This window comes from Rhinolophus sinicus, chromosome 3, assembly GCF_057876585.1.
Source record: "Rhinolophus sinicus isolate RSI-liver-muscle chromosome 3, RSI-T2T, whole genome shotgun sequence".
Lineage (NCBI taxonomy): Eukaryota > Metazoa > Chordata > Mammalia > Chiroptera > Rhinolophidae > Rhinolophus > Rhinolophus sinicus.
This window is the reverse complement of record NC_142503.1, coordinates 119,237,234-119,263,204: the sequence shown is the minus strand read 5'-3', so window position 1 is coordinate 119,263,204 and position 25,971 is coordinate 119,237,234. Positions and strand designations below refer to the sequence as shown.

General features: G+C 41.2%; 1 protein-coding gene across 1 annotated transcript; it reads right to left on the bottom strand.

Moving 5' to 3' along the window:
- Window positions 1-24,749, bottom strand: EGLN3 (egl-9 family hypoxia inducible factor 3). The gene is made up of 5 exons (XM_019754559.3): window positions 24,072-24,749; window positions 6,050-6,169; window positions 4,391-4,527; window positions 2,564-2,637; window positions 1-1,685 (listed from the first exon to the last, which is right to left on the bottom strand). The coding sequence occupies exons 1-5, from the start codon at window positions 24,426-24,428 to the stop codon at window positions 1,654-1,656; spliced, it is 720 nt and encodes a 239-aa protein (XP_019610118.1). The 5' UTR covers window positions 24,429-24,749; the 3' UTR covers window positions 1-1,653.
- Between the last annotated feature and the right edge of the window lie 1,222 nt (window positions 24,750-25,971).

Here is a 25,971-nt window from a genome sequence, read left to right as displayed (position 1 = left end):
TACGGTAGGAGAGTGAGTTTATTCAATAAGTATTTACTGAGCCATTACTGGGTGCCAGGCACTATTTTAGGTGCTGGGAATACATTCTATTGATTACAAACATACAAAAATCCCTGTCTTCTTTGTGCTTACACTCTAGAGGAAGGATACAAGATAATAAACATAATAAATAATTACATAGTAAGTTAGAAGTTGATAAGTACTATGGGAAAAAGAGAGCAGTTATGAGAATGAAGACACATCTTATTTCAAAATTTTCTAAAACCAGGAGAAGAAAAAATAAGCTTCTTTCTTAGAAAGTCTATGTATCAGTAAATGACAAAATATTTCTGGCTCTCTGATGTTCAAGCAGGAAATTAAAAGGATTTTAAAACTATGAAAATGGAACTGAAAACCAGGAAGAGTAACATTCATAAAATAGGCACTCGATAGAGTTCTTGAGGCAGCGGATTCTGTGCTCTGCAGTGACAGGACCCTCCAGAGTTACAGCAAACTCCATGATTCTGGCCACACTGGATCTCGACAGGCAAGTCTGTTGAAAAAGGCAACTAAGGGGAGAAAATGGGAAAGAACTCAAACAGCTTTTCAGGATTTTTTGTTTTATTTCCACTTCCTTCTTAAAATACAGCACCCTATTTTTTGTTATTTTCTTATTTTGCTGAAGAAGAAGGGTGAGCTCATTAAAAAGGGAAACTGAAAAATAAGAATGCCCAGATTTCCAACTCCACCTCCACTCTCAGACTGTTCAAGATGCACACATTTGTCATATGTCGGAAGACCCAGGTCTTTCGACACCATTATCAGAGGTTGCTGACTAAACTACCAGGTAGATTTTTTTTCCCCTTTGATATAAACTCAAAGTCCATTTCAACAAAGCAGCTAAAACAATTAATGTTTAGTTTTTGCCTCTGAGGAATTAGTTTCTCCAAGTAAGAAGTGAAAATAGAAAATAAATGGTGTTGTCATCTTTGATCAGAAGGTCATATTTTCAGCAAAATGGGGCGGAGGCAGAAGGTCCAGGTTGCAGGACCAGGAAAAAGGAGTGTCTACTCTCAGGACACTTATAAATTGATGATAATGACAGCAGCCCTTTCTAGAGGTAATAATGTCATTAGGTTGTGATAACTCTCCAGAAACCCCAACAGCCCTGGATTAAGAACATCTGGAAATTGTTCAGATGACACAAATTTCTGTTTCTTACTGTTAAGGCTTCAATGACACTTCTCTGTGGCATCTATCATCCTTTTTTTTTTTTTTTTTGGTCTTTGCAAACCTCCTCCTTTCAAATCAGGAAGTGTACATAAAGTGCAAGTAAGATTCATTCCCTCACCCATGTTTCTGGACTCTCATTTTGCTAGACAGTGTTACTAAATCTATCAGCTAAACCGCTGGCCAGCGAGGTCGTCTGCAGGTATTTTTGGAGTTAGCAAATGAGTTCATCTGGCAAAGAGAGTGTCTGAAGGTGGACGCAGTCTTGGCAAGAAAACAAAAAGTACCACTCGCAAGACAGGGATGTGAAAAATGTAAGCCATATGGGGGTTTTCTCATCACAGAATCACTGAAGAGGCCTTCTTTTTCTTTGGGTATCAACTCTTAGGATTCAGGAACCATTACTAAACTGAATGAGGCCAGCAGATTTCAGAGCACACTCGGTCAGTCTTCAGTGAGGGCAGATTCTGTTTTCCCTGGATTGGGGACAGAAAATAAAATGAAATGGGTAAGGAGCCAGATCTGATGAATTTAATGTCACAACTATCATCCCAAAAGCCTCCAGTAAATATTTCCCGTCTTACAGAGCAAAGCTGAGCAGCGTGCCTCCCACTAGGGCTTAGCAATATGTGTTTTTGTAGGTGTTTGATAGGTATAGAGTCCAAATGAGTCATGCATGAATTAGGCAATGTTACGTATGTCTTTACTGCAGGATTTCTTGAACTGATATTTCTTGATTGATATGCCAATGAGCACTGTGGCCCTTCGGGAGAGAGACATAGTATGTAACCTTTCCCCCATTTTAGGGGCCAAGAATTTTCACAAACCACCTTGGCAGGAAGAGCAGGACTTGTGCTTCAGTGCAACATTATTTTAGGAAATACTGCCTTACAATACTGGTTGGAGGAAACAGTAATAATGTTAAGTCACATTCACTTTCTATGACATGAGCCCAGTTTTTATATTGAGAGTAACAGTCCCACACCAATATAATAAATTAACTGTTATAGCTGGGTTCTACTGTATTTCCTTTGCAATGTGCCAAAATCATGGGCAAAATTTAATGTTATGTTTGATGGGTGAACATTAATGATCAAAAGTTACCAATTTCCCATCTATTATAGACTGTCATTAAATTTGTGGGCATTCACAAAGGATGTCCTTTGCCTTTTTCCTGATTTTTCCAGCACAGCTAAGGCCAGGGTTTCAGGATTAAGCCCATCAAGATGTCATTATATGTGAAGCTAAGCCACAACTAAGAATGAACAGACTAGGTTAGAATACATATAAAAATCTTGAATGGAAGTCATGGATTGACTTGATCAAAAGTAACAGAAAATTATCAAACACATACTAGTTAAATTCCTGAATTTCTTTTTGGCTTCTGCCCTTTCATCAGCATCAAAGTACCAAACAGTCATAGCATATCTGTAAAAGATAAGCAGATATAAGAAAAGAGGTTTAAAAATACTACCAAAAAATAAGAAATACTTAACTACAAATCTCACTTCAGAGTCCTTTGTAAAGCCAACATTTAAAGTTTTCCCTATTATTAGAAGTCCATCCCAATTTTAATTTAAAATAAACTTCTCTGATTTCAACTCTATTTAAATGTAATAAAATATGCAAGGAATTCCAACTATGCACCAGGCATCACAGTGGGCAGTGGGAATTCAAGTGGTCATGTGACTACCTCTGCCTCTTCCTCAAGGAGCTCCTGCTCTAGCTGGGGAGACAGGCGATTTAACAAATAATATAACAGGCCAAGATGATCGACACGGAAAGGACTGGAAGAGAATTATTCTACTAAGACTGGCCAGACCCAAGTTGGTGGGGAGAACACAGTCAGAGGAGGTGACATCTGAGTGAAGCTTCGAAGAAAAACGTAAATGACAAGACACTTAAAAAACTCTTGGTTTTCTTTCTTTAGTTTTGGACACGGAGGCAAAGATGCAAGGGAATAATGATGCCCTCAAGCTTTCTACTGAATTCTCATTAATTTGCTTTATCCCATCTACGGGCTAGACTGAACAGAAATCCTTTCATGCCTGAGTTTCTAAAAAGTTTCATTTTATAATTATTATTAGCTACTGGAATTTCTATAGCACTTAATTTTTTTTCAAGGGTTTCCCATCAACGTTTGTTTTATTTCCCGTGACACGGGTCATCATGGGACTAGGGAATAACAAGGGAATTCTGGCACAAATGACAGTGTCCAATCATTGAACCCCATTAAACAAGCCACAAGCAGGCTTTGGTGGTAGAATTAGTTACCTGGTCACCTAGGGCACATTCCAGTGTGACATTTAATATGCAACTCTGTGTGGGGTTCAGATCTGTGATATCAGGAGGGGGACACTTACAAATCTTAAGCACTTCACACACGTGATTTTAATTTAATTAGGCTTGTTAAGGTTTAGTCATTATCCTCCTACCCAAGTTCTTACCCCCCGCCCCCAACTGCTATTCCCCATTCAAGCTGCACGCACTCCACAGCACTCTAGTACTGCCTGGTTTACAGCTTTGGCCATAAAACAGAGGCTAATGAGAGGCAGAATCTGAAATTAAGATTATACGAAGAGTTTCTAGATTAATACTAAACAACACTAAGTTGTTCAGTTGCTCTGAGAATCTCCCCATGCATGATCTAAAGAAAGGATTTTTAAAAATCCGATTGTTGGAATATGACCAGTACAGGGAACCCAGACCAATTTGATGCTAAGGAAAAGGTAAAAAGGACTAGAAGTCAGAACAAATCCCCCTCTCTTTTCTCAAGGTTCTTTCTCTGCTTACAACTGGCCACTCATAAACTCATCCAGAATTAACCAGATAGAATTCCTGATATGTGGTAGCCAACATTCTCTAGGATTAGTTCCACGTTAGGTTTTTTTAAAGGAGGGATGCGGACAAACGGAGAGAAGAGACAATCACTCTGGCAAATTGGGGATCCACTATGCTCCCCTAATGGAAAACAATGTGTGAATAGTTCAAAACGACATTAGGTTTTACATACTAAAGAATGCAAAGCTTCCCCTTTAATTTTTGACTCCAAACAGGTCTGCTATCAGCTTTGGGGTGTGGTGGCTCCCTCATATGCACCGGACACAAGTTTAGAGAATTCTCTGGGAACGGGGGTTTGTACAAGAAGCTTCTCAAGAGGAATTGTGGCCTTGGCTATTACCTGGTCGCATAGGAAGGCTGGACTTCATGTGGGTTCCTGCGATCTGACCAGAAGAACAAGAGTCTGTCAAAAATGGGCTCCACATCTGCTACAAATGATTTCCCTTCTGGAAATATCCGCAGGACCCCGCCGTGTAGCTAAGGGCCACAAAGAAGGGAGATTATTTCCTGGCCTCACACATAGTTAATTCACAATGATATTTCAGACTTGTCTAAAAACAAAGCCATCTTCCAACCTCCACTCCAAGGATATATTGCTCCCAATTGTTTACTTCAGCCTCATCCTTTATATTAATTTTTATTTCAGACTGGGCTAGAAATATCTCCTTATTCACTTCATCCAAACGAAGCCTTCCCACCCCATAATCATGAAACCCATAGATACAAAATGGAGTCCTATTAGGTGGAATCATACAGAATTGCCCATATTTAACTGATTTTGACCTACACAAAAACCCCAGCAATTTCACATGGCTCAATCTAATATGAACAGCTTCCTAAGATAACTATCCCACCTAACTTCCCCTTTGATTAGAATGTACAGCTTTCTTCTGAACTCTCCTAGCTCCCAGGTGACCTTGTTAGTTGGAAGTGACATACTCTGTTTTCCTGAACTCTCAGACTGCCTTATCTGTATCTTTTATTACATATACCTCTCCCTTCCTTGAATGACTTTTTCATTTTACATGTACGCCCAATCTGTCCTGCTAGAAAACCCATAGCAGGGTAGAAGTCAGGCTTCACACATTAATGCTTCCCCACAGCACTCAAATACTTGGTGAATGATTTTCCATTTTAAAGTTTATTATCACTGACCTGACGTTACTCTCTTACCTAAAACACCACCTTTCAAGATTTTGAAGGACAACTAAGGGATATATCCTAGTCATGTTTCCAAATAGAGAGAAGAGACAGCCTTGTCACTGATTCACTGGTTTCCCAGGTTTAGTTTTTCTGACCCCAAATAAAATATTCAAGTCTTATGACAGCCAGCATCCACCCTAACGAACAGGAAATGGACATGGAGAAGGTTCAGAAGCCAAATAAGCTTGAAAAGTTCTCTGACTTCTCAGACTCCTAAATCATCCTTAACTTTCGGAAAGCACACAAATTCCAGACTAATGTTTGTAAGTGTGGAACCAGACTTCATATCTCTATCTATATATATGTTCAGAAATATAAAAATAAGCCAGAAAGCCTTTGACATTCACAAACCATAGTAAGCCGTGGCAAGCAGCCACCAATGAAATGTATCACCCCGAGAGAGGACTGTGTGGGAAACCTCGCTTGGGGACGGTTTTATATCCTCCAGTTCTATTTTTGTGGGATTCTCTCAATGTTGCTGCTAGAAGGGAAAAGTATATTTCTTATTCTGCATGGAGAGTCCTATCGGCACTGGATTAGACTAAAAAAAGTTGATCCCTAGTCCTAAAATAACAAATTACCTTCTCTTCGTCAACCACGCCTCCCATATCCTAATAACGACCCTACCTTGCCCCCATCAAATTAATTTCATATCCATTATTTTCATCTCATCAACTTTGGTACTAATACCCTGGGGAATAGGAGGAAAATAGGAACTCCAACTCTCCTCGAAGTCATCTGAACTCTTTTCCTCTCATTTCCCACCCCACACTCTATACCCATTATTCCAAAGTACCTTGGAATCCCAATTTTTGTTCAGATAGTAGATACAGGTGATACAGCGGCCGTCACCGTTGGGGTTGTCTACATGTCGAACGTAACCTGTTCCATTTCCTGGGTAGCAAGCCACCATTGCCTGTGGAGAAATCCCAAGAAAGTTGGTTACCAAAGCTGAGACAATCTTCTCCCACTGGGGAACAGCTGAGTAACACAGTATCTTTGGGAACTATGTGACATTGAGAGGTGGCTGCTGGCTTCTTCCCTGCAGGTACAGTACATAAATTTGGACTCGTCAGCATATAAGATTTAACAGCCAAGTCACACCTATGACTCAATCTAGGAAACAGCGGTTCAACAATATCCCCACAGTTGTAGAACATTTTAGACAGAAGCCCATCTACATTGTTTCTTCAATCCTCCTTTTTGAAAAAGCAAGCTCTGGGTTCCCATCCTAGACCCACAAAATCAGAACACTAGGTATAAAGTTTAGGGATAGAACACTAGGTATAAAGTTTAGGGATATTGCCTATTTAACAAGTATTCCTGAATCACCAAATCACCTGCTGTCTTTGAATAAGGATCAAGAGACTTGCATTTACAAAGAGGCAAGAACCAATTACCGAGGAAGAAAAGGTCAGGCTTGCTCAATAAAATGCTTAGGAAAAAAGGAAGAGGGAAGGGTCAATGGGAAGCTTGTTCATATAGATGACAGTCAGGTCTGGTTCATAGAAAAAGCTGCAGACATATCTTAATACCGTGTTTCCCCCAAAATAAGACCTAGCTGGACAATCAGCTCTAATGCGTCTTTTGGAGCCAAAATTAATATAAGACCCGATTTTATATTATAGTAAAATAAGACCCAGTCTTATATTGTATTATATTGTATTATATAAGACCCGGTCTTATAGTAAAATAAGACCGGGTCTTATATTAATTTTTGCTCCAAAAGACACATTGGAAGCGGATTGTCTGGCTCTTATTTTCGGGGAAACACAGTATGTATCTCAATGCTTATCTTCTTCTTATCCATAATAGTCACATCAGATGGTAACCTGAAGTTCTCTTCGTTTGTCCAAGTACTACCTGTGTCAACCAGGTGGAGAAAGAAAGCAGAAAACCATACTAAAAATCCTACTGAAAATTACTATTAGAGAGCGATTATTATTATAAGAGGGTAACAAACCCCTAACTGTTCCATAGAGAAATTATAGCAAGGAGTAGAAAAACACAGGCCAAGTGCAAAAAGCTAGTTCTTTTCACTGCCATAATTTGAAAATATTTTTATAGGGATGAGATATATGCAGGGAAGATACTGAATAGAACAGGCAACATAAGATGAGGAAAGGGATATTTTTCCTGTTTTGGTCACTGATGCATTTTCAGTGCCCAGAACAGTACCTAACACACAGAAGGTGTCTGTTTAAACTCAGATATAAATAAATGAATTAGTGAATGACTCGTTCCTCTAAAGAGTAAGTTTACATTCTACCTAGATCAATAAAGATTTCTGTCATTTTAAAAACCTATTTTCAAGTATACGTGTAGCAATAATCCAAGAAGTATTTTCCCTTAAGAACGGCAGGGTTGTTTCATTGGTAAAGTGATCAGGCTGGCAGAGGCCCAAACTAACGCACTAGTATAGCTCAATGAATGAGTTTCAGTGCCATGGGTGCCGAGTCACTCCCAGTGGTAGCATGAAGGCATGAACTAGGCATGTAACTTTAAAGGCTTCACACAGATTGTATATTGACTTCATTAAAAAAAAAAAAAAAAAAAAAAAGGTACCTCTAGAACAATAATAAGGCTGAATGGTAACTTGGATTTACAATGATCCTAAAGCTTACATCACCATATCCATCAAACTTTATGTCCCCACACAGCTAGAAGTCCCCACACCCTGCCTTTGAACATCTAAAATGTCAATGCAATGTCATCTTAGAGCTAAATTTAGGCTGTCAGCTTGAACATCTTTCAGAAGGTAGAATTTTGAGGCTATTGCAATCAAGATTTAATAAATGATGGTACCACCAAGCAAAAAAATGGCTTGGGGAAAGGTGATTGGTAACAGACAGAAATGATGGGCCTAGCTGGGGAAGAAGAGATAAATGAAGTCACCTATGAGACTAGGGAATTACCCATGCCTGGAAGCAGCTGTTAGGACTGTAAGAGCCAGCACTGAGCCATTAATGAGTCCTTTAAGCCACAAATAATTATAGGCTAGATTCCCTAACATCTCAGCCTCTCCCCACTGTGAAGCCCTGAAAAGAAAAAGCTACATAATGCTACATAAACTTTTATTCTCAAACAGCTCAACTCTGAAGCAAAGGTCAGTGGTCTGGATACCTGCCATCTAGTTCAGGCTGCAACTAATCAGGGGATCCCAGGCTCACTCTCTTTCCTATAAAGAGGGGCTTGCATTACATGGCCTCTGACAGCCCGAGAAGATATGAGACTCGATATAAGCATCAACCCCAGAAAAAGTAACAAAGAGAGTTCTTCAGGGTATTATGAAGTATGTATCTGCCTCAGGACTCAGCTTAGACCAAAACATTTTGAAAAAATAGATACAAACTCACCAAAGTACATCCTTTACGAATTGCTGCATCTATAAAACATCCACAGAGAGAGCTAGCACATTCCAGGGGATTTACTATTTGGATAAAACCTCTTAAGTGTCAGCAAAGTATCTGACTGCTTAAGGGAAAGGAACAGAGAGAATTTCTCCAGCCAGAGTGAATCTTCACCCTCTCTCCTGGTTCCTGAAGCCAGAGCATCAGGTTTCAAACAATGGAAGGACATCATCGCCAGCCTCAGTGGGCCTTTTAAAACTATATACAGTCAATTTTATCAGTGTTCTCTGTACAAAAGCCATAGGAGATGGGTCTTGGCTTGGGCACAATCCCAACTATTTGCTGGTCTTTGGCACAGTCTAAAACCAGGTTGCCAAGCATGCACTCAGAAACAAGGATCACCGTCAATAACTAGTCACTCATTTTTGTGCCAGTTTGTGCATGGGGCAGAAACAAACCCCAGAAACTCATCGGGTTAATGACTATATAAAGAAGGAGACTGCTTCAGAAAAAGAAAGGGTCAGAGTACTTTAATTATCATGTGACAAATATGCCAAGCAATGACACTGACACAGATCAGGAAGATGTCTCATTTACGTAGACTTTTTGTTTGCCAAAACGTCCTGACTGGATTAATATTGGAAATGTTAGTGTGATCTACAAAAGCCCATACAATATAGTCTTCCAGTTCTATTGTTGAATGTGCAGATAAATCCACATGTCCCCTTATACATTCACCATTCCTTCCTCTGACCCCACCACGGATCCCCTCCTACCATCCCAGAGTCCTCTCCATAGCTCTGTAGTTGAAGGAAAATGAACAGAGGGATGAACCCCTCCCAGATTCCCAGGCTGGCTCTAGACCAAAGAGATGTGCTCTAGACACCGAGGCAGCCACATTCAGGCAGGAAATGTGTATGTATTCTTTGAAGATGTACACAGATATGTCGAACTTTAACAGGCAAATCCAAGTAACACAATCTGCTCCCCAAATGCTACAAGTGGAAAAGAAAACAGTGGTTCTATTGGAGTTATTGGTAAACTGACTTCATTAAAAAAAACGTATCTCATCAATCCCAAAGGTAAAGTTGAAAAGTGAAAATCTGGGATTTCCATTCCAATACCTAAACAGAGTGCTCTTGGCTGAAACCAACTACAGCTTGATTGTACATATAAACCACTTCAAAAAATGGGCATCGGCAACCTCCACTGCCCATTCAGAAATGATGATTTTAGACCCACAGGTGGCAAGGGGTACACTGGCCCCACTCCAGCCTCCAGATATACTCACCACTTCTCTAATAACAGTCAACGACACAGATTTTTATAGAAATACATTTCACATCACTCACGACTTTGGAGTCAGATTCACTAGTATGACTTGAACTTGAACAAGTTATAGTAAAGTGGGATTTTACGAAAAGTTTAACTCAGCAAATTGAAATATTAATCAATCTGACTTTGTTTTGAATTACAAATGGTTTTGAGCAGAGTGTACATTGAATAAAATGCAACCTAAGAACGAAATAATCTGTACTTCACCTCTTTGCACCTCAGTTTTCTCATCCATAAAATGGGTTTATGAGGATAAAAGGAGATGTTCCATGTAAAAGATTTAGAGCAAGGCCCCTGGCACACGCTATGCTGCTTAATGTTAGCTATTTTTAAAGCTGATGATATGCATGTTTGTGTTCCCTTCAGCTGAGCCTTCAGAATGTCTCCCCTTCAGGGATCCGATCCTACTGAAATACTCTGTAGCTTCAAATCCAGGGCTGGAAAACTCAAATAGCTTTTGGCGCTTGTAACAAATGACTAAAGCCAACCAGGTATACATGTGTCAAAACTCTGGAGTCTGTACTATGCTACCTACACCAGAGAACTTGCCGTCCTTCGCAGTGAGGGCCCAGTATTACAAAATCTTCAGATTTTAGGAGAATAGCAGACAACCAAACTGGACTTGTATGTAAACTCTCCTGAAAGGTTTTATCCCCATTTTTAAATAACGGCCACAAAAAATACATCACGCTGTATTTTGAGAGCACAGTCTGAGGTCTCCTACGAAGTCGAGCTGCCCTGCATGAGCTCCTGAGCTGTACATGGGCACCTTCCCCAGCTCTCTTCACCAGGCTCAGATGTATCCCATCCACAGGCACAGACTCACCCTTCAGTGCCATCCACATTCCACAGGCCTCTACCACACCTCTCTCCTGCCAAGTCCTTCCACTCTGGACAGAGCAACAGGGACCTAGGACCCTTCCCCTCGCCACCATAAGGCACTAACTACATAGAGAACTAGATGTGGAAAGAGTTGAGAAGAAATACACAAGACCACACACCTTCTTTAGCTTGGAAAAACAGCCAAGCAGCTCATCATAGGGCAGACTGGAATAGCTGAAGTTTTCAGGCCAGAAATGGGTCTAATTTATATTCTGGTGACAACAGCCTAGGTGACAAAGTTGCCAATGTTTCTAGTCAGCTGCGGGTGGAGGTGCTAAAGGCTACACTCCTGGGGTCATTTTGCTGGGTGGTTTGTGTTCGGCACATATTTTAACACATTTAATGTGGACCCTGAGCAGGACAGCGTGGGATTGTATACTTTTTGTCCTATATTCATAAAGGCACCTGCTGAGGAAGGGGCCCCATTTGGTAGTTCATCTGGGGGAGGCTGTTAATAAGTGGAACAAAGGCACTACATGTGCTTAGCAGCAGCTCTGAGATTGAAGTTTTCCTATCTTAAAAGAAAACCAAAAATTAAAAAATATATATTTAAGTATTCAAACTGCTGTATGCAGGCTCACCATAGGAAAGGCTGGAGTGAGAAAAATTGGAAGAGGCATGATCTTTCCAAGTTTTGCTCTTTAAAATAACAACAACAACAACAAAATCTGAGGATGAATTAAGCCAAAATGTCATTTTCCATTATTTTCCATTTGGCTGTGACAAGGAGTGAGAGAACTCCAAAAACCTTCTGCAAGGGCAAGTAACTTAAACACAGAGCACAAGGAAAGCAAACTAGAATTACTGCTTTAGCCTTTCCTCATCTGCCTTGTTCAGAAGTATGTAATCTTCAAGGGCATCTTGTGAGAACCACTGTTGTCACTTAAATTAAATTCCTACAGTACAGTATTCACAAGGCATCTTTACAAGATGATGGTTAACTGTGCAAAGCTTTCTCCAAGAAGCCTCTGAAACTCTCAGAGGCCAGGAATTTAAGAGACTATTGTCATTCCTTCTGAATTGTGGTTAATTCCCCTCCTTGGAGGGGATTCAGCCAGAGCCCAGCAAGTAAACACAGTAAACAGGCTGGGGAACATCGACATATCAATACAGACTGCTTGGGTCTGGGAAGGCAGCCCTTGCGCGAAGCCTGGCTCTTGGCCAGCGGGGTGACGGCTGAGTGACAGGGCTACGTGCTCTGCGTGAGGGTGGCAGTTGGCCCACACCCAAGCACACCGCCAGGCAGACCGCGGAGGGAACCCGCACAGTGGAGCCCTCCCTCGTCACTGCCTCAGTCACCAGAGAAGTGTTTGAGTAAGGGCTTCCTTGCAATTATGAAATGGGGAAAAGTCAGCCAGCCTCAGGGTTAAGGACATCAAGAGAGGTATTTATTTAACCACCTCCATTCTGATACCTTTCCCCAAAGCGTAATAGTAGCTACCACTTCCTGAGGACTCACGCTGCCAGGTGGCACTGTAGGGTGGTACTCTAACACGTATCTCATTTAAGTTCCTGGTTATGGGGGGAAGGTGAGCAGCAGTCATCGGCCATGAGTCACACCGCTCACGTTCTCAGAAGTCATTAACCCTGGAAGTTATCACAGGGACCTAGAAGTTATCTTACGCATATAGAAAAACAAACGCATGAGTAATTCTTAAAGCTACATGGGAGTAGAGAGTCGCAATATTTAACTTCCTTTGATGTGAGAAACAGCCTTATCAGGAAAATAAAACATTACCTGTAGCTCTCTAAAGGCTCCAAGCTTAACAGGGGGGGAAAAATGCTTGGGGTTGTAGGATTGATTGTCAGAGTATGGCTGTCTTTAAATTCTCATCTGTAATGAATCCCAAAATACTTTAGGGAATCCACGATAACTTAAATACAATTAGTAAGACAAGATTTTATTAATGGGTAATGTACAAAAAAATACATAGTTACCCATCAAACCATGTCATGAAAAATGCCTGGAAGCAATATTTTTAAGAGAAACCAGGAAAACACTTTACCTGCAATTCCCAATGAATTTTAAGAGTATTAACTTGGGACAGTGCAACTGCTGCAAAAAATAAAGAGCTTTCTAGGAAACCAGATCTTATATTTACACTTGCCTTTTGGCACTTGGAAAAATATATCTGCTGAATGAAAGAAATGACACACAGCCAATCAGTTAGAATGAAAATTAATGAAATTCAGGAGGCACATTTATTTACTGAACATGCGTGTATAGTGCTTACTACATGCCTGATACTGGTGCATGTGCTTCACAAATATTACCTCATTCAATGTTCACTATAATCAATGAGGCAGGAACCATTACTACCTCCATTTTACAGATGAGAAAGCTGAGGCACAAGTTGGTGAGTTAACTTGCCTTTTCAAACCCTGTTAGTCTGGCTTTAATCATCAAGTCAGGCTCTACCAGGACCGCTTATCTAATTCATTCCATTTTTGAGGGAACTAAGACCTTCAGTTCTACTTGAAGTATTTGACTCCCTCTCACCCTGGCCTGTCACCCTTTCCATAATGACAGAAAATAACAAAATGCAAAAAACCAAAATTACAAAAATATGAAAAATGAATACGCTTGGAATTGAGTCTGTGAACTACAAACTCAATCCACTATTTACTCTCTGTATCCCCTGCAGGGCCCATATGCAGCTGGTCAACAGTCAGCCCAAGTCTTACCCCTCGACTGCTCTTCCTCCATGGGGTTCTATGGAAGAAAAGCAACCTCTCCAGGACTTTATCTGCTCAGGTCAACATCAGCCAAGGTTTTCAGACTTATTTCAAAGTCAGACGATAAATGACCAGTTAAGAAAAAAATTTTAAGGACATACAAAATGTATTTCCCTTTGGAAAACAAGGGATGAGATAAATTTTCCTCTCAGGTACAAAGTTTGTTAGGGAGACATCTTAACTCTCTACGACCACATACCAAACTTTCTAGAATTACATTAATTAGAATACAATGGATACAGACCCACTGTGGCTTACAGGAGGGGTGAGTTCCAGAAGACCTCTTAGAGGGGTAGAAAGTAAAAAGCTCTTCTGAGAGAAATGTATAAACTATTTTGGAGAGCAACAAGGGGACTAGAAATAAAGGCGTGTTTGGCACTGAGTCTAGGGGGCAGAAATGGTTAATTTAATTGCTCCCATGTTCCTCCAAGATAGATATAAGCCCCATTTTACAAACATAGAAACAGAGTCAGACATAAAAAGTAACTTCCGGGACATTACAGACCTCAGCATGGTGTTTCCACCACTAAAAGCTGCTTCTAAAATACATATCAGGGAAAAAAATTGGTAACTCAAAACAGGTGCTATTATTTCCCAAGTGACCACGACTGAAATTGTCTTTCTTCAACTTCATGATAATACAACAAAGGATTCTCAGGTGATTCTCCTGGCTTACCAAATACAGGCTCAAACCCGTGGCTGGGAAATCAAAGCCCTCCATGCAGAAGTAGGAAAAGGTAAGTGGTGGCTACTCTCCCACCTCTGCCTAGTCAGACCTTAGAGTCCCATCAAGGTGGATTCGTCTGTCAGCTTTTCCAGGGAAAGAGCCCCCACACCTCAGTCTTTTTCGGGCCTCCCTAAGGCTGCCATCTTACCCCAGAGGACCAGGAAGCACCTTAGGCTTCTGTGTGATGTTCGGAGTTAGCACATAATAGATGCTCAATACAGAGAATCTTCTGCTCACAAGGCACTATCTTCCAGTTTGTGCTCATCCAAAATCACTGATTTGTTCTTGTTCTGATGCCTTCAGCTCACACTCCTGGCAGGACTGTTAGAGACACACAGGGGAGCAATATTCTACATTCATTAACAAAGATTGCTCCCCTCCATCAATGCAATAGGAGAGAATCAGTTCCAAATCCCACTCCCATTCTGGGTCTGGAAAATTAATTTTATTGGTACCAATAATATAAAAATTGTGTGTGTGTATATATGTGTATGCGTGTGTGTGTGTGTGTGTGTGTGTGTGTGTGTACTTAACATATTAATGTGTGGTAGGTTTTTCTCAGAAATATCCCAAAGGAATTAAAAACACATGAATTTTTTAGTTTTAGCAATGAATAAGCTGATCAATTGACTAAAGTCTGATTTTTCTCTGTAATAGATAGAGAAACTGTAAGTAGATGTAGCACCACCCCTATTTGGCCTCCTCTTATTAATTTTACTCAGTGGTTCTCAAATGTTAGCATGGATGAGAATCCTCTGGAGGGCTTCTGAGTTTCTGATTCACTTTGGGTTTGGGGAGAAGCCCAAGCATACGCATTTACAGCAAGTTTCCAGGTGATGCTGACAACCACACTTTGAGAACCACGGCTATTCTGTGGCACAACCAAGAGATTGGGGGCAATGCTTTACCCTAACTGATAAAATGTAAAAGGGAATGAGTCAGGTGCACTATTAATTTGGGGAACAGCAGGCGGTGGGTAGAACAGGACGCGAGAGGAATTCCTGGGGCAGCTTCTGGCACAGGCTTGGCAGTGTGATTCCTAAAGCTGCAGGAAAACATTCCAACTGTAACTCTAGCATTGCTAAGGATTACTGTCATTTCAGGGCTGGGGTGTGACTGTTGGGAGAGCCAGCTCTCTTCCGGAATCCAATGAGAAGCATGAAAGCACCTATTTGCCCTCTCAGAGGAAAAATTCAGTGGCAATTTTCATTTAATTCCTTATAATCCTGGAGATAGGTATTTAGTATTGTATCCATGTTGTGAGAAAAGTCAGGCTCAGAGAACTGACTTGCCCAAGATCACAGTAAGACGAAAGAAAACATAAAATGCCCATCCTAGTGCCTAGTAGTAAGTAGGTGCTGACTAAATTCAGTTAAAAAAAAAATTGAACTCGTTCCTACAGAAGTGGAAATGGAGGTCGTGAGAAGCCACTCGCCAGGGGCTGACCTAAACCAGAAGCCGGGGCTCCAGCCTCATATTCCAGGGGCTTCTCTTGCTTCTCTGAGCCGGACCTATACTTGTATGAGCTGCCAGAATCCAGGTGTGACTTTCTAGGGTGAAGCACAGAATTTCAAAACTGAGGGAGAAAAACCTTACAAAGTCAAAGTCTCTCCTTTGAGAAGGTGCCTCATAGCATGTTAATATAATAAAATATTTAAACATGTTGAGATTGAATTAGGGACCACACTGCAAAATCTTTTTTTTTTTTTAATACCCTGACATCCTTTGAAATCAAAGTTCCTTTTGAAGATGAAATTAAGTCGACAAGCACCTATGAATTGTAAAGGACTGTTCGAGGCACTAAAAGTATATATTAAGCTTAATAATCTCTGCCTTCAAGGAACTTAGAAGTAAATGCGGGGCAGGGTAAGCAGCCAAAGAAATAAATGTACTGGGGTGGGCAGCACTGAGCCACCCACAGAGTTGTAGGGAGCAGAAGAGGAAACTTCACACAGAAGGCACTAAGATGGATTCTGAAGAGTGGGAGACAACGGGGGAGCTTAGTATGCTTGGCAAATCAGTTTCTACCATTTCAGGGATTGGGAGGGAAAGAAGGCAATGAGCAGGAGATTAAGTGTAGAAAGGTCACTGGGGTCAGATGGGGTCAGAAGTGGAGGGTCTTAAATGGCACACTAAGAAAGTGCACACAGCATGTACAGTAGACAATAGGGAGAGAGCACAGTTGTTTGTTTTTGTTTTTGTTTTTTAAGCATGGAGACTGCACAATTCGAGTTGGGTTTTGGATGACTTACACTCTGGCAAAGTACATTAAAATGGATTACAGGGTGAACAAGAACAAAAGGCAGGTGGTTTGTGGTTAAACTAAGTCTCTTTGAAATACTTTCCTTAAAAAAAAAAAAAAGAAAGAAATACTTTCTTTCTGAAGGGTTTCTGCTATGAAAACAAAATTTAGTTTACACACACACATACACAAAGACAAAACTAGAGGTTCCACAGTGAACCTAAAAAAAACAAAAACAAACAAAACAAAAAAAGGCAAAACACAAAATCAGCCAAATTTCGACCAACAATATTGCATGTTCCTGCTTGGAATCTTCACTATGTTGTGTTTTAAAAAGTTTTTGTTTACCTGCTCCAATCACTCAAATTAACCTACAAAACAATATGAATAGGAAAGAAGCTCTCCCAAAAAAAAAGACTCACTGTCAATTTTGTGTGGGGTATTGAGATTTCTGAATAATAGTGCCTCAGGTTTGACTAGCTAGATGAGTTGAAATAGGAGGGGAAACGCAGGGAGGGGCACAAACAGATTCTTTGTTCTATGTGTCTGGAGAACACAGAGCAAGGTCCAAAGATGTTCAGACTGTTTTAAACAGTATATCTTTACTACTTCCAACCAATACTCAAATAGAAGAGTAGTATTATCCTGAATATTTCAAGTTCCCCGAGAGAACCAAAAATAGATGTCACTGACACCTGGAACTGAGTTTTTCATTTTGTCTTCTTCCCACTGGCAAATAATTAAGATTTCTATCATATTCTTTGATTCTTAGTATTTTAGAATTATTTTTACATAATAATATTTTTGCCCCATTTTGGAAGGAAAAACAATATTTAATGAGATAGGTACATTCACTCCAGAAATTGAGAAACGCTGATCATTGTATCTCCTAAAGAATCAAAAATTGGCTTGACTTAATAAAGAGGTATTAACATTGTACTGAACATGGAGGATATTCAGTAAGTAGGTACGACACGAGATCTGCAAGCCTGCATTATACAACTGCAACCCCGTGTGTCTGTAAGGCTAGGAGTGGGTTGGCACATGGGGTGGATAATATAACAGTCACTACCAGTTCACTAAAAAACAAAAACAGGAACTCATCCACAAATCCCAGTATCAAAAGAAGATACAAAATTCAGGTAAGTGTCATACTGGTTTAAGATTTAAATCATCAAGGGGAACAGGGTACAAATTCTATGTATAATGAACCAAGCTAACTAATCTCGCTTGGCAAACAGACACATAGCTCTGAATCTGAGCCAAATCAACGGCTCCTGGCAAGCTGCCAAAGCCAAATTCCTTAGTCTGGCATCACAAAATGATTTGTCTGTCGCATTTACAATTCCAGTGCCTCTGGATTCAGCTACCCATTGGGCACCCCTGGCAGTTGCCCAGCAGAATACATCTGAACTGTCATTACTGTCAGAACAACATGTGCATTTGACAAACACTAGAGAAAAATGACACCCATTTCTTGGTGCAATATTGCTTAACAGCGACCAGGTGCTCCTACAAAGGAATGATCAAGTCTGTTGCTGTAATAATTAACAAAGAATTAATAACCTTCTCCATACTGCTAACCTGCACGCTGCTCCTTAGTAGTCAATACGCACAGGTCAGAATGTCACTTAATTTACCTGAGGCCACAAAGGTGAGTCAAAAGCAGAGGTCTTGCCAAACTGAGCAACCGCAGCCCATAGGCGAGGTGCCCTCGGAGCTTTATAATGAAATGCAAGATGCAGGGGTGCTTGGAGCTGCTTCTCAGAGGTGCTCTGCTCATGATGCGGTCAACTCCACCCCTACCTTTAAGCTTCACCTGAGAAGTCTTCCATATGTGGTATTTCAGAAAGGAGTTGAAACATGCATGGCTGCTTGTTCTTTACAGAATTTGAAATTTTTCTAGCCAGAATCAGGAATCAGGAAAGAATGTACCAATGTGCACTGGGCTGAGAGAGGCCAGAAAGGGAAATAATTCATGACACCCAAAAGTCGAATGCACAGGTAGGCTGCATAATTCCACTGAAGGGTGTTTTAAGTTAGAATTATATTTGAAATTCCCAAATAAAATGCTGATGCAGCTGAATTAACCTACCAACCCTGTCTCCCAGTCTACCTGACTTATGGGGTAACCCCAGCTAGGCTAGCCCCTCTCTATTGAAGCACCTGTGCTTAGGCCCAAGACTCACCCCAATCCTTTCTCAAGGGCCTGTGTAAGACCTCATCTCTCCAAACATAAAAACTGCTGAATGATTAAGGAATTGGGTAGATGTGATTTCTGATACCTCTTTAGCTGTAAAAACTTGCATCATTAAAGTCCTGTATAGTTTGGTCACTCATTTTGGTCACTTAATTTTAAGTAAATAGAGAAATTGGAGAAAGCCCAAAGAAGAGAAACAAATGACTAATCAATGTAAAAGTAGACTGTTTAACCAGAAAAAGAGAAAGCAAAGTTGGTGGCAACTATTTCATACCACTCAACTTTCAGCTTCTTTAGGTGGTTTTATAATCACATTCTACCTCCTTTCCCCCAGTCACAACATTTAATGATTTGTCAATGAATAAATTAAATTAATACCCCCCTGATTTCCCACTTCACTGCAAGCAGATAAAGTTGTGGTGGAGTGGCCAGTGGCCCAAAATTGAACAAAAGAAATGATAAAGTATACACACTCACATACACACACTCACACACACACATACACACACACACCAACCTTCTTTTCTTTGTTCCCAAGTATCATTCAACAAAATAGATAAGGAACACTGTGAAAACCACCCAGTGGAGAAACTTGCTTCATTGTCACAGAGGCTGTATTCTGTATATTATTTCCTTGGATTAATTTCCTTCCTCCAAGAGCTAAGTTATTTTTAACACAAAACCTTTTATAGGAATCCCTCACATCCTTACAGAGAGATGTTCCAGGGCCTCCTCCCCCTAAAATACCTCATTGACAGATAAGATTTTTAAGATTTTAATTGCAGGGACACCACTGATGATGTCTAGTCCCCAAACCCCATGCTCTGAGAACTGCACTTCTCATGGGCTCTGGCAACCGTATTTGCGACACATGATTCTACTTGCTCCACTCCCACCTCCAACCAAAGCGGATGGGTCCCCTGAGGCAAGGCAAGACCATCATACTTTCTCCTAGGGAATGAAACCAGGGATTCTAGAATGTTGGTCAAGTGCCTATTTATCTCAAACTGAGGCTGTGGGGCAGCCACTTTGAGTCATGTGCACGGAAAAGCAGCAAAAACTGGATGGAAAGTAGAGAGGGGAAGAAATTCAGGGCACCAGCAGAAAAGCAAAGATGGAGGCCATAAAGCGCCAGAGGAAAAAAACTAACACACCAGCTGCCCTGGATGCTAAGGACTTCCTGATTCCTAGTTCACAGCTCCTGTCTTCTGTGAACCATGACTGCATTCCCTGCACCTGGGTCCTGAGAGAGACCCTGATTTTCGAAAACTATTATCTCATTTTTGCTTAAAGTAGTTCACAACCGTGAAATACTCCACTGTGTAATGGCTATTTCTAACATCACATGAGAAGGCGGCACCAAAACTGTTATTGCTAAACAGCAAAGGAACAAGCCCACCACTTTGCAATATATTTTCTTTTATCCATAACTTATTGCTGTTTCATCATGTCTCTGCATTGTTTTAAAGGGAAGACTGATCTGTCTGTTCACAATACAACCCCCATAACCCCATCTTCCAGAACTACTCCAGTCAGGGATCCTAACAACCAACCTTTTTAATAAATACTTTTCCTGCCAATAACAGTAGGAAAACATTAGCACAGCACGCCATTTTCTTCTTCAAATGTACTTAATTGACCCACTTCATTGTCTGGATTTTGTCTTTTTTCTTTTTTAGGCTTGAGAATTAATCAACTGTGAACTAGACGATCCTACAATTCAAAAGTGAATGTCAGCCCCATGAGGCAGGGATTATGCCTGTTCACCTTTGTATTCCCAACCCCTGCACAGTACCCCACACTGAGTAGCATTTGCTGAAAAATGAAAGGATGAAAAGGAAGAGCATCATAGTCAAGAACACAAACTCTGGAGTCGGTCAGAACTGGGTTAGAATCCCAAACTTTTTACAGTCTTGTAACATATATGAAAGCTCAGAATTCTGCTAAGAATTTTAAGTACATCATTTTATTTAATGCTCTTTCCCTTGAAAAGCTTTATGGTATATTATCCCTCATTTTAACCCTTGGTGAAAATTGAGCAACTTACCTAAGACCACAGGTTAATAACCCCCAACCTAAGCCCCTAAACTTTATGACAAACTGTCTCTTACCACTGACTTTGTGACTTTGGGCAAACAATTTCATCACTCAGTTTGCTAAAGATTGTAGTTCTGAAGACTAAGTCAGACAGATTGTGTTTGTAAAGTGCTCATTAGCACAGTGCCAGACACCGCAAACTGCTCATTAAAAGGTAGTTATTATTATTAGAGTTACTAACTAGTGAGCCTACCAGTAAGATGCTTCAAGCAGAAGGACTTCTGGTTCTATAAATTACGCGTTCTCTGGAAAACAGCCATTTTCAAGATCTTGGCAGCCAAAGCAAAAGGAGCAAATTATAACCAATATTTATCTTGGAGATGGTCTAAATTCTCCAAAAGAGAGTAACAGATAAGAAATCTTTTGATAGTCCGAAAGCAGTGATCATGCTTGAGGTTAGGGGGCGCCATACTGCCGTACTACGTTATAAGAAGCCACTTCCCCAGAGAGTCTTCAGCACCCTAGGACTTTTCTCCAACAGTGAAGGCAGATACATTCTGACCAGCAATAAGTTTGGGGGCAAGAAGGGGGAAACCTTTATTATTTCCTTCCATACTCTTCCACAGTTTCAATTTCAATTCTAGTATATATTTGTATTTTATTCCCAATGCCCTTGCTATTGCTTCATTGATAAAGGGCTTTATTACATTATTCAATGGCCTTTTAAAATCCAGGGGAAAAGTATTGAATTAGGATCAATACATTAATAAGCACAACCCCAAGAAATTTAAGGTACCTTTAAAACAGTTGGTCTAAAATAAATAACTGTATCGGCAATTGTTGAAATAGGTGATGGGAGCTCATTATACTGGCCTCTCTACATTTACATATGTTTGAAAATTTTCAAAATAAAATGTTACAAATAGATTTTTTTTAAATAAATGTACATATTTTGCCTTTTAAAAATTCAGTTTTTGCTGGAAATCCACTTGAAGGATGCAGCAGGACACTGGGTCTATATCACTATTCTGGGAAGCAGCACAGAATAAAGCACTCAGCCGAAGGAAGAGAAGCAAATAAGAAGGTTAAATTAAGGTGAAACTAACATAAATCATGTAGAAATGGAATGTGTGTCTGCAATGCTTTCATAATAAACTTCAAACAAGAGATCCAAGGTCACAAGGCATTACTAAAGAGACTTCTTGATACGAGCAAATCAAACTTTTTAAATTTTTTTACTATAATTGTTTGCTCAAGCCTGGTTTGCAAGCCTGGTTCTAATTGACCAGGGAATATCCCAATCTAGAGGTGATTTTTCTAAACAGCAGGAACGAAGAGTTTTGTGCCAAAAGAGCCAAAGGAGAGCTGGAAATCTTGGTATGGACAGATGTCTCTTCAGTGGACAAAAGATGAATTTTCTGTTTTCCATTCACAGTCACCTTCTGTTAACTGAAAGGATTAGCTGAAAAGTTATTTGTTCTACCTAGAAGATAATCCATAACTGAAAAACCATATCTATAGATCTTTTTTCCTTATCCAGACATACACAGTGCTTTTCATTCAATTTGTGGAGTTAAATTCTAGCCTAAAACCTTACTACTGTTCATAGTCAACGCTAAATAAAAATACTTAACGTTCAAATATGTTAGTGACCTCTTTCTACCAATTAATTCTGATCTTCCTCAGAGCAAATTCTGTTCCCAGAATGCTGGTGGAGAAATTCCTAACACCTAAGTTTAAAAGAAAGTTTTAAAAACTGTTAAGCCATCTGCTTTTTCAGGTTGAAGCTACCACAGTACATCTGCAATACTGAGGAGAGCCATTCCCCTCCCCCATCCCACCCCAGACACAGGCAAGATGCAAAAAATGAGACCAATGAAGACAAACAGCTTTCTAATCCACCACCAAAATGATGGAGGAAGAGAAAACAAACACTGTAATGTCCATCTTCGACTGAGTCCGGCTAGCGCTGAATTTTCCCCAAATCAAAGTAAAAGTTAGAAAGCGTGCTCTTCTAAGACTTTTTGTGTCTATTTAATAATGATACTTTCAGATATTCTATTCATGTCCTCCTAGCTTGAAAGAGGTACAACAATCTATTTTTCCTTTATTCCATTTGCCCACTCCAACCCCTTCATTTCTACACATTTCCAGTCTTCACCACTTGCCCTATATGAAGAGTGTTCCTCTCAGCTTATGGGACAAATGCGACAACAATGGTATGTTGTATTACAGGATCAATCTTAACTTCAGAAATGTTACATATATGGTACACAGGGGAATGTTCACCCTCCTTCTCACACTAGTACGTTTTGCCTCACTGTGTTAAAGTTTTCTACAGTTCTGAATACCCCTTGACCAGTCCACAGTAAAAGAAATGCAAATCATTCTCAGAACTGCCACTGGAAAACTGGCTGGATTATCATTTGTAGAAGAAACTGAGGATCTAGACTACCCCAAAGAAATCTACGTGCACCAATATCATGCTCCTACACTTTCCCATATTTCTGCCAATCTACCTGTAAATGTTTGCAAGCTAAATTACACCCAGCAAGTCACAATGTGTCTATGTGAACAAAAATATGGTTTCTTTCCAGAGGTAATTGACTACTCTCTTTTGATTACTTAACTGGTTGTTTTAAGTGGATTCCCCCATCAACTGCATTAAGAAAGGGAAGTTGGTGGTGTAGGCTCAGCACCAGGAGAGAATTTTCACAATCAAGTAGATGATGGAAGTGTCCCGGGTTCAACAAGCCAAGGGCAGCACTCAAAAGTGAAGAGGAGCTTTATACCCTTTCACAGGGCAAACTCTTCCCACACCTGCCAAACTCCACAAACCAAACGCCACACTGCAAAATCACAACTGTCTCCAGCTTCTTTGAGTGCTTTGGTAGAAAGCCCCTCTGAAATCAGTAAAGGGCATGCTGCGACCTTAATGCAGACATTTAAGATGAGTTCACGTGTGTCTCAGATCAAACACAACGTTTCTAATAACCTGTCCCTCGTTTGGACCTTTGAGAACCCCAATTCCTAAAATCAGACCAAAAAGCCATCGCTTTTCCGACTTGTACCACCCACCAGAGATTTATTTCAAAGTTAACAGAAGGCTACTATAATTATACACCTGAGTCCCTCAGCATGGATTTTTACGGGGGGTGGGGAGTACAAACTGACTTCTTTCTTGCTTCTTGGTTAAAAACTAAAGTTGGCTTGTAGCCCTGCGAAGGCGACAGACAACGGACTCCGAATGCCCCCAGTCCCAGGTCCCCGCGGTCTGCAGTAGCGGCGGGGCGCCCGCACGCGTCCTACCTTGGACCTCTCCTTGACGTAGTATTTGCCCAGACGGCTGCCGCAGTACAGGACCAGCCTGTCGATAAGAGACAGGAGGAAGCTGATGGCCTCGCAACCCTCCTCGTTGCCCCCGATCCACGTGATCTGGTCGCCCCGCAGGTGCCGCTTGGAAACGCCAGCGCGCGGCCCCGCCAGCTGGCCGTCCCGCAGCACTCCGTTGCTGTGCAGCTGCTTGACGCGCTCCAGGACGCAGTCGCCCACCACCTCGCCCAAGAAGTTGTCCAGGTAACAGAAGCCGACCTCGTGCAGACAGGGCACGATGTATTCCAGGGCAATTTTCTCCAGATCTAGCCTCATAATGTGTCCCAAGGGCATCTCGCCCGCAGAGCCCAGCTCGGGGACCCCCAGCGTGCACCCAGAGAGAAAGCGTCCTACGCGCGCGCGCAGCCGAGGCGCGGGGAGCGTGGTCCGGGTTCAGCTACCTGCGGCGGCCAAGGTCCGCGAGCCACTGCAGCGCCAGGAAGAGGGTAAAGTTGCTCGCAACTCTGGGGAGGAGGGATCCCGGTCAGCGACCAGCGGGAGTTGTGCGAAGCTCCACGACCCAGCACTGTACTGGCCCAGTGAAGAGTCAGAGGGTCCCTTTTGGAGACGCGGAGCCACCAATGGTGCCGCGGCGGCCCCAGGCGGGGAAAGGCTGAGGTCCAGTCCGGCAGCGGGCCAACTCAGCACGTCACGGGCCCCGCCCAGGCTCCGCCCTGGGACCGCCTCCGGGACAGCCCTTCCCCCCGGCCGGTCACCCCCGCCAGGTCTACCACTCAGCGGAGGAGCCCGATGGGCACCTCGCCAGACGCAGTTGTTTGTGCCTAGGGGCGGGGCTGGAGAACTGACGGGGTTTTTAGAATACTACGATTTGCATATGTTTTGCATAAAATCCCAGCACAAACTTGAAAACTTGAATCCCAATTCTGAAAATGTAAACGGAATTAACAGTACAATTTGCTGCCACATTCTGGGCTGGTCATTTCACAAGTTTTTGAACAAAATAACCCAGGAACAAATAAAATATATTAAACAATGATCTCGTTCTAGCTTTACCTGGTGCCTTTCCTTCTCCTTTCCTCTGCTGTTTGACCCAGCTCAGGAGATGCAAGCCACTGACAGACTAGACTGGGAGGAATACAGTTTTAACTAAAATTAACAAACATTTCTCTAACCCCTACTATGTTCAAGGCCGTCTGTGCTCAATGAAGGGGGATGTGAACAATGAAGAAATGCTAGATCATATCTGAACCCTGAAAATACTGGATTTTGCTCTGCTGTTTTCATCTACTTATCTTTCAAGCTTACTAAAATATGATGTTCTGAAATTGTGCTTTCAAAATTAATCACGTGCTCATGTAACAGCCAGTATAGGTATGTCCCGAAAAAGACAGACTATATTCTAGGTCTCTTATCTCATTTTTCCCACAAGGAGCTGCAATTACATGGGAGGGACAGGCATTGCCTAGAAGATGTTTTAGTTATCCGAAGGTAAGCTGACTGCTTTATGGATGTTTTCATTCCCTTTCATGATGAGCACCAGAGATCAAAATCAGGGGGAAGAAAAAAAGATTCATGAATTGCATGTAAAGCAATTTCCATATTTTTTAATTTTACATTAGCTTGCACTCAGGTGTTTCATTTAAGTTGATCAAAAGAATATACAGTTTTTACAGGTATCATTTATTTTGTACACAATCCCCTACAGCTTTTTCACTTTTATTCTCCTTCCAATAGTCCTCTCCTCTCTGCATCTAAGGGGAGAAATATGAAAAGAAGAATGCAACGCAGTCCAACCAAGAACGAAGAGTAGAATAGGAAAGGGGCACTGCTGCTACATGATGGAAAGAAGCAGACAGAGGCACGTGGTAGAGGAATG

Excerpts from the sequence above, each read along its gene's own strand:
- EGLN3 (XM_019754559.3), bottom strand. The coding sequence starts at position 24,428 with ATGCCCTTGGGACACATTATGAGGCTAGATCTGGAGAAAATTGCCCTG. Across the intron at positions 2,638-4,390 it reads CAGCCTTCCTATGCGACCAG|ATATGCTATGACTGTTTGGT; the intron begins GTAATAGCCAAG and ends TATCTTTTACAG. Across the intron at positions 1,686-2,563 it reads GAAATTCAGGAATTTAACTA|GGAAAACAGAATCTGCCCTC; the intron begins GTATGTGTTTGA and ends TCCCCAATCCAG.